This window comes from Buceros rhinoceros, unplaced genomic scaffold (assembly GCF_000710305.1).
Source record: "Buceros rhinoceros silvestris isolate BGI_N320 unplaced genomic scaffold, ASM71030v1 scaffold22390, whole genome shotgun sequence".
In the NCBI taxonomy this organism is placed as follows: domain Eukaryota; kingdom Metazoa; phylum Chordata; class Aves; order Bucerotiformes; family Bucerotidae; genus Buceros; species Buceros rhinoceros.
This window is the reverse complement of record NW_010389310.1, coordinates 10,259-19,391: the sequence shown is the minus strand read 5'-3', so window position 1 is coordinate 19,391 and position 9,133 is coordinate 10,259. Positions and strand designations below refer to the sequence as shown.

The following is a 9,133-nucleotide window of genomic DNA, read 5'->3' as shown; positions in this document are numbered from 1 at the left end:
GGAGAAAAGATGGATCATCCAAATAGACTAAGTGAATATCAAGAAATATTTTATTGTACATGTAACCAAAGTTTAAAAAACAGACAAGGTGGAGCAAGGGACGGATTTATCCAGCATCTCTTAACTACACAGGGTACAGTAATACAACTAGTAAAGAATTAGCAGATATTAGTACCCTTGGCTCCCCTTCCCTGCCCCAGTGCAGGACATTACACAAGCGCGGTTAGTACTGCTCCAGACCAAGTAACTGCACACCGGAGCTGATGTAGGTGAAGGATGTTCCGTTTCATGAGAGAGCACGTGCCTTCAAAATGCTCGTTTAGAAACCAAACCGCCCTCTCTTTAGTGGTTGGTAAGCATGTACTCGTTCAACACCAAGAGTATACTCAAATGACTAAGGATTTAGCAGCCATAATAGTCTGGTTAAATCTGAACGGACACTAGCTTTAAGTCTATCCGTTATTGAAAATAGATCCCTTAGATTTAGCAGTATGTAGTAGAGAATATATTTTCCAGTGGCAAAACCGTGATGTAAAGAAGCAGAGGAAGTACTCACAGGGAACGGGGGAGCTGCATGCTGAGCAGGGGCACATTGACCAACCAGAATTGTACGAGCCAATGCTCAGGAGCAGGAGCTGCACCGTCATCAGTGTAAGAACACCTGGCTTGAAAAATATGCTCTTCAACCCACATCTGTATCAGTCTTCCAGCTTAACTGATGACCCTATATCCTCCTTACCTACCACAGCAGAACCTTAAACCGTTCTAGCAATGCAACTCCTGCTCTGCCTTACACGCTGCGTGGAGGAAGGCTGCCATTCTCTTCCAGAGCCAGGTAGGAAGATTCTGAAAGCGAATGCAGAGCATTATCAGGGCTTATTCACCCCCTCAACAACCCAGTTTCCTTCCTAATTTATGAGGGTGAAGGCCTCCCAAGCAGAAAGCTGCAACTTGTTTCCAGTATGAGCTGATTTTCTCTCTCATAGCTTAGAAATAAGCCTTTGTAGAAAACATAAGCTACACAGCGTGTAGCCAGGGATGCATCAAACCAGCTTGGCAAGCACTAAATCCCAACTGCAGACAAGGCAAGTTCTGGGATTCCCACAGTAGAGGGATTTAATCTTCAGTGGCCCAGTAAGCCCAGCAAATTAAGAGATTCCACTTCCCAAGAAGGCCCCTGGAAAGGCAGACAAAGCCAGATGCAAAATAACAGTCACTAACATGTCCTGGATTCTAATGCCCTTTGGAGACTATCAGCTTCTTGGCTTAAAAATGCAAGCGAATTGTGACATATTAATGACGCCACAATCTTCATCTATCTCAGCCTACAGCATGGTCCAACACATGCCACTGGTGTCCAGTGACATACCCAGGATGCGAATCCACAGATGCTCATAGCACCACCAGACTGCTGCTGGAAATCAAGGCAGCCAAACCCTCGAGTTCTCTGCCAGAAAGCAAGAGTCCCTTCCTCCCCTTCAAGTGCTGTGCACCACCACTGACCCCAGGCCAGCTGACCTACCCACAGGTATTGTCCTCATGCACAGGCAACTGTTCTCAGAAAAATCCAAGCTCAAGCTACGTGACATATGACCTCGGCTCTCAGACTCAAAGTCAGTTCTCCGGACTGTTCAGACGTAGGAAATCGACACCACTGACAGACCAGTTGATCGACAATATCTCACTAGATATTTCCTGTACGTGCCAACTGCACAGCCAGAAAAGCCTCTCAGCTCCTCTCCATGCTCTCAGCTCTGAAACAGGGAAGGATCGATATGGGTAGCTCAGGATGAACAGACCAAGGTGCAGGGAAGGAAAGAGAGCTATTCTGTGGTTATTGCTCAGTATTGATCTGGTTTAAGCAATCCCAAGGCAGTATTTGAATTTATGCTGCTCTTGAGCAGAGATGGGTTCCCCACCACCAAAGAAGCATAGGCCTTTCCACAGGAAAATGTCTCCAGAATTTAGCTGGCCATTTTTCTTGGCTGCTACAGTTAAAGGCAGATTTGCTTCGCTTCCCATTCAACAGCATTAGAGAGTTCTCCAAGCCTACAGCTCGTACCTACGGCACGTCTCTAGAGTTGCTGGGCTGCACATTTTCGTTAAGAACTACCGAAGCTCATTAGCTATGCTAAGACACTACCTAAAGAGCCTGGGCTTGATAAAAGACTCACCAGCTACCTAATCAGAACAGCTGGCTGACACAAGAGATTTCATCAGTAACTCGAAGACAAACACCACAAGAAAGCCAATAAAGGAAATCCCGCGTGATCAAAAGTTCCCTCACGATCTCCTCTGAAAGAAGCCACCTGCCACTCTGAAGTACCTCCTCCTTCCATAGGAATAACCTCTGGGAGGCAGTTTAGACAGCAACTGCTCAAAAGTATTTCTACAGGACTGCTTTTGGGAAGAGACAGTTATCTGACTATTGGCACAAACTGAGTTTACTACACTCGTTTTACTCTGGTAACGCTTTAGCGACAAGGTGTCTGCACAAGAGAGATCAGCAGAGACAGCACATTGTTAACACTATGTATGTAAACCGAGAAACAACGGGTCCTTCTGGCACGGCAGCGCACCACAGGGAAGCCAGTTTATGTTAATCCGAGAGGCTGCGAAACCGCCCTTCCACACCAAGGAGGTGCTGGGTGAGCCCACAGCAAAGCCGTGCTCTACAAAGAGACTGTCCATCCCGGAACAGCAGCAGGAGCAGAATCAAGCAACCAGTGTTTGCGGCAATATTCTGAAGGAGGATTCCATTCATTCGGTGCATATTGCTGTACATAAGGTGCATGAACCTGTCAGGTAGCAGATCAGCGTGAAGAGAAGCCAGTTGCAAGGCTGCAACCAACTACTGGCGTCATGTCCCAGATCTGGAAGAAAATATTGTGGAGAATTACACAGCATTACTGCAAAACCTAAGAGGTGTTTCTGCAAGAGGCACAGAAGCAAACAAAGACCTCCCCTGTCCCTGGACCGGGGGTAACAAACCCTGTTTAGGCTATACTTGAGGACAATGTCACACAGCTACACCAACCTTACAAACCAAAAGCCAGACCTAGGGCTCAGGGGAGAGTCTAGCAGGTCTCTAGGAAGCACTGTGCAGTTTGTTATCCACATGCTTACAGAAAAGCAGGGACAGACTGGAACAGCCTTTGTTCTGCCCCACATGGCGGATATACAGCTTGAGCACAGCCAGATTCTGCATCAGCCCGACTTCCCTGTCACCGTCTGCTAACTGGGGCTGTCAGTGTCAAGGCTCCAAGGAGCTCAGAGTAAAGGAAACCTGCATGTTTCATCACAGCTATGGCTTTAAGGCGACTGGCAGATTCTCCTGCTGCTGATACCAGCTCTGCTCCTCCAGAGGACGCCAGCTCTGCAGCTGGACTCTGTACAGTGGAGCTACACGTCACTTCCTCACCCAGCTGCAGGAAGGACAGGCTGCGACAAATACGATTCTTGCTGCCCACAACAGCTTCACAGCAACAGTTGTCAGACAGAAAAAAGTACAGTCAAACATTAGTTCTCTATTAAATGTCTCTGGTAAACGCAGGAAAGAGGCCCATGAATACCTTCACAACCCGGTCGCTCCCACACGTCACCATGAGCCCTCTGGAGATGTCCATGGACATGTGCGAAATGTTGTGTTTTCCTTCATGAAAGGTTGCCAAGGAAGTACGGCTGCATGGGAACAATTCAGTGAACACCAGCCATCAGATGGAGCTTGATGGCTCCATTAGAGCAGAGCAAAACAAACTTACAGGACAATTAAGTTGCTCAAGCACCAGTATCTCAGTGCTGAGAACTGCAGTGCCACATTAAAGAGGACAGAGTTACGTTAGCAAGTCACACCGAGGCACTGCTTGGGCAGTTATACAGGTGTGACATCTCCTAAAGATGTGGCCTAAAGAAATGGGACACTGCATTACTACGTAATTCTACCCATGTTTAAGTCAAGCTCAGTCACATTTGTTCCTGCTGGCTATAGTGAGTCAGCCAGGGCATGGTACAGCCCTTTTGTAAAAAAAAAACCACTAAAACCCAAAAAAAACCCCCAAAACAACCAAACAAAAACCTCATTGACGAATGACAATCCAATAACCAACAAAAACCCCAAACACCCCCAAAACTGACATCTGATTACTTCAGTCATTTAGCACTCCAGGTGTCCAAGGAGGTGACAAGACAGCGGGGAAAAATAACAACTGTGTTTTAAACATTGTAAAAGTTGTAATTTCTGAGCTCTGCCGCTGCAGGGCTTTGGGTGCCCAAGGTGAAGGCGGCCCATCAAGAACAAGAGTTTCTGCACCTCAGCAGTACTGCTTTGATTTATTATTCCTTAATACTCACTCTTCATCCTTGATTGACTCGAAACAGGAATCACAGACCCGGACCTGGAACTCAAATCCCATGATAGGATAACTGGACCGTTTGGTGCTGCACTTGCCACACACTGCTTGCCCACATTTTCTGCAATGGTGCTTCAGGGAGGAAGAAGAAAACGAACAAAAAGTCACTCCACTGGACCAGCTGACCAAGCGTTCACTGAACAACACAAGGCTTCTGGTTTGCAACCCATTTGGAAGTCTTCTGTTGCTTCAAGCAAAGGTCAAAGACTCTGGAGTTCTGAACAGTCTTCTCGGCCATTAAGGGGTTTACCTTATCTACACCCCTGTATTCTCCCTGTTCATCCCCTTCTCCTTTTGCAAGCTCCTCCAGGAGCATGGGAAAAAAGAGGGTTGAACCAGCAACCAAGCAAATACCAGTTTAAGAAGGCCAGAAAGAGCCGAGTGTCTTGGTGCCTGTCCAGTCCCTCCCCAACACCTTCCACAGGATTTGGAACTCTCTTGGCACTACCTAGAAGCTGTGACGTCTCAATAAACCCTCACTTCAAAGCAGCAAAAATACCAATGGCTGAAAAGATCGAAGAGCTTTAGTGGGTTTCTGTTTGCATTGTGCTGAAGTACACTCAAACCAGCGACCTCACCTGTCTCAACCCTAACGTCTTTGTGTCCCACATCTGCTTTATATTCCAGAAGAATGGTTGTTCACACTTCTGACAGGAATCGCTTTCCAGCCACTGAGGAGCCTACAAGAGAGCAAGAGATGCAAACAACCAGAATTATTTTTCCTCATGACAGTCAAGGGAGTCTGTTTCAAGAACCCAGAGTAAAGTTTGACTTGGAAAGATGCCCCATCTCAGCTCTGGACATTACAACAGTAGATTGCCTGGGGTAGAGCACATAGGAAGCTTAGTACAAAACCCCTCTGACCCAGGAATACAGCTATGAAGGTACCGACACACCTCCTACACTTTCTAAGCCTGCAGCAACGTGCTGTGTCACTGCCTTAATAAGAAAAGTAACCCAAACATCGCAGTTATTAACTTTGCTGTGGGCATTCAAACCACTCTGATTCGTGTTTGAAGGGCTGGTGGAATCCAAGCTGCAGCTGCTCTGAGGCAACCATCCCCTCTAAGGAGGGTGGGCAAAAGTAAATAATATTTTCTGCTTCCCTAGGATTGCAGTTTGAAATACTCAAGAACTCATCTGAATCTCTACATTCCTAACAGTATCTCAAAAGCAGCATCTCACTTCTTTACCTGCTGTGACATGAGTTGAGAACTTATTTCATGCCTGTTGTGGCACACTACTGCAAACGCTGGCCAGCTTTAGAGCACTCCAGCAGCCAGGGCTGAGCCAGTCCAGTGAGCAGGTCATCTCACAGAGATAAGACTCTAAGCAGTCCCAAGCCCGTCCTGCACCTCTCCTGTCCTGAAAACCCATCTACTACAACGCCAGACAGGCAGCCACTAGGACAGAGCAGGTTTTAATGGGATCTCTCAGCCCTCAAGTTCAGGCAATGTGAGGGAAACAGCCTCAGAACGGAGAAAGTGAAGCCACATCAGCTCTGAAAAGGGGAAAGAAAATAATCAAAAAAGTCTTTGACCTTGGACATGATCTTACCTCTTCTCGGCTGATATCCATGTTCCAAACAGCAATTCCCCCATCAGCTGAACAAGACACGAGCTGCCGTGTCAGCTGGATGTAACAGATCGCCTGCACCTTGTCACTGCAAGCAGAACAGATGCTACTGATGCACAGGTACTGAAACAAAGCTGGGCTTCCCCACAACCCCCTGTTCATCCTTGTAAAGCTGCCTCGGAAGCCAAAACTGGTTTCCAAACACAGTTTAATCCTAAATAAAGTCAGGGAAAATAAAAGTCTACCCTAAGACACTAAACAAAGGCTCTCAACAATCCACTTTGTGACACCCAAGGTGAATTAGAAAAGGCTTTCTGCTTCTTGGAAGAACTTACTTCCTCCCTATGAAGTTTGATGCTAAATGTGATGTTTGAAGCGAAACTAACAGGGCTGTAGGTCCTCCCCAGGACACACGATGCAGCACTAACAATGGTATAAAGCCCTCCAAGCACTGGCTTCAGTTACAGTTCTGTAACCAGGACAGTATTATTAGTTCTTTAAAACTAAATCCTCAAGGTTTAACAAGAGTTCTAGGGCTAAGGCTATCGGTCATGATCAGAGGTGAGTGGAGGCACCTCTGGAATCAGACAGGAGGAGAATGGACTATACAAACACATCTTTAAGCATCAACAAGATCTTGGCTACCACTGCACTTCTACCTTCAGGGGGGAACTGCCTGCCAGGCAGAAGCAAGGCCCTGCATTTAAGAACAGCAGCTAGTGTTGTGTCTCTAAAAATAAGAGAGTTCTTTAAATACAGACAACTACCTGTCTGGTCCCCAGAGCAGTGGGGCAGGGACATGATTTTCTGAAGCTGAGAGACCACCCCGTCATTTAGCCAATGAGTTTATCACCTCACTGATAGAAGGAGACCCAGAACAGGAACGTAGCAAAGCTTGTTCTCCATGGGTGCATGAACTTACACTGAGCTTCCAGCCCCACCCTCGCCAGCAACTCAGGGAAGTATTTACAATACAGAAACATGCAAATTTACAGCGAGTCCAAGCAGGATGATTCAGGACTTTCATCCACCTCTTCCTGTAACCTATTTCTATGTTATGTTCTCATTACCCACAGTTTAGAAGTATCAAACGCAAGCAAAGCAAAAGATGTAACAGTAAAATAAAGTGCTGATCATCCTTCTTCCCCCTCGAAGTCCTCAGAGTTCTGCAGAAAGTTATTTTCTCCACTGCTCACAGAGACTCAAGTATCTTGCCACGTTATTTAGTCTCCTCGGGACTCACTACAGAACAGGTAGGGAACACGAGACAGCATTACATACTGATGTCCCTGGAGCAGCAGTGTTCGCCCCTTCCTTCCACCGATATCCCACATGATAATGCTGTGGTCAGAGGCACCGGAGAAGAGCAGGCGTTGAACAGGGTCCCACCACAGGGAAGTGATACTTCCTAGGAAAGAACAGTCTGCAGTTAGATCCAAGGGAGCCACTCCGACTTAGCAATGCTCCTTAAAAGCACCCTTCCACCGCTCAGTTGTCATCAAAAGCCTTGTTAACCCAAAAGCAAGACGAACGGCAATTACACCCCAATTCAGTCCTTCAGAGGGTTTTCCTGCCTCCCTTAGGGCTACGCTGTTCCCCAGGCTGATGCACTGGAGAATAGCTGTCTCAGAGAGCAGTAGGCACAATAAAAGGCAGTTTGAGCATTGTCTCAGCATCACACAGCACAGGCTGTTAAATATGGAGGGTTCTGGAAGCTGGCTGATGAAGGACAAGCTCTAAAACCATCTAAGCTGCAAAGCAAACACTGCTTGCTTATGAAGCCATGGAAAAGAAAGAGCTGCAAGGAAACTAGACAAAGTCAGACTTGAGAAGCGAGGCAAACAGCTGCATGCAGGGAACTGGGTGCCATGCCAGTTCAGAGTTACCAGGCCTTGAGAAAATTACCCAAACACTGTGGAGGAAAGAGGTTATGTACAATCTGTTTTACTTAAAAAACAAAACCAAAACAAATCACTGATTGAAGAAAAACCTATTTCTGCCCCTCGAATTACATCATCTTTTATAAAAGGTGAGTTCATGTTTTGAGGATGACAGCTCCCTGCATCTGAACACAGATGCTCACAGTGTGTGAGCCTGCAGAGGCAAAGGAGTCTCCAGGGCCAGGAGAATGGTTTTGCTTGCAGCTGAAACAATCTGGAATTCTCTTGAAAGCAGAAGAGGTATTTATCATCTGAAAATCTCAACATGCCTCCCATGTTCAAAGCCAGCTCTATCATTTTACAGTCATCTGAGAGTCAGGAGCTCACCCGGCTTTAACAGAGTCTGCTCTGTACTGACAGCCATTAAACAAGGCAGCCTTTTCCAGGGGGTCAGACTCATGACCCAGTAATGCACCCCTACCCGAAGGCCAACCAGTCAGCTGATCCACAAGGTGCCGGTACCCCATGGGCAGAGGCACCGAGTCCTGCTGATTTCTCTCGTCACGTTATTAAATTACACGTTCTTCTGTGATGTGCATTCTTGCCTTTACCCATTACAGCAGACAGTGGCTTCGTATTGTGTTACGGACTATTTGGTTCTTCGTTTGATAGAAGGACTTCAGCTACACCACACAGGGTGAGAGATTTGCCTGTGACTGGACCGTTTGGATTCTAAAAGGCTCACTACAATTTTGGCATATAGCTTCATTTCAGCCAAACATAGGAAACCAAACCACAGTCTCAGAAAGACTAACCAGAGCAGTAAAGTCTGCACTGAGAAGAATTAAGTGGCTTTTAGAGTCTTGACTGGCAGTTGCTAAAGCTGCTTTAGGGATTATTATAGTACTGTAAAAAGCAGGTAACACATTCTCGTCCTTTCTTTGCCATGTTAAGGAGGCTGAAGTTTTTACAGGTGGCCATCTAGTGGGTAGCATCAGTTTAATCAGGGTTTCATCTGCAATCAAAATGCCTGTCAGTAGTTACGAGGTGAAGATTTCTCCTCAGCAAGAACGTGTCTGTTAAGAGATAAGTCATAGGTGCAGCTTCAAACAGTGTCTGGTAGCTATGACCCCGCACTAGCTGTTTACTCTGCGCCCATCCCTCAGAGCCAGATACCCAGCCAAATGCCTCATTCCCATTTCCGGAGAGGTGCCATAAGCCAGGTTAAGTGGGATCTGGAGGAAAACATACCGTACCTTCATGCCCTTT

General features: G+C 46.6%; 1 protein-coding gene across 1 annotated transcript in view; it reads right to left on the bottom strand.

The window, feature by feature from the left end:
- Positions 1 to 2,398: 2,398 nt before the first annotated feature.
- WDFY1 (WD repeat and FYVE domain containing 1) overlaps positions 2,399 to 9,133 on the bottom strand; it is a gene marked incomplete at its 5' end in the record, with an annotated part of 11,732 nt that continues 4,997 nt past the window's right edge. The window contains 6 exons of the mRNA XM_010133885.1: positions 2,399 to 2,873; positions 3,573 to 3,681; positions 4,351 to 4,481; positions 4,988 to 5,089; positions 5,967 to 6,072; positions 7,266 to 7,419. Of these exons, the coding sequence (XP_010132187.1) occupies positions 2,814 to 2,873; positions 3,573 to 3,681; positions 4,351 to 4,481; positions 4,988 to 5,089; positions 5,967 to 6,072; positions 7,266 to 7,419 (662 nt within the window). The remainder of the gene's footprint in view (positions 2,874 to 3,572; positions 3,682 to 4,350; positions 4,482 to 4,987; positions 5,090 to 5,966; positions 6,073 to 7,265; positions 7,420 to 9,133) is intronic.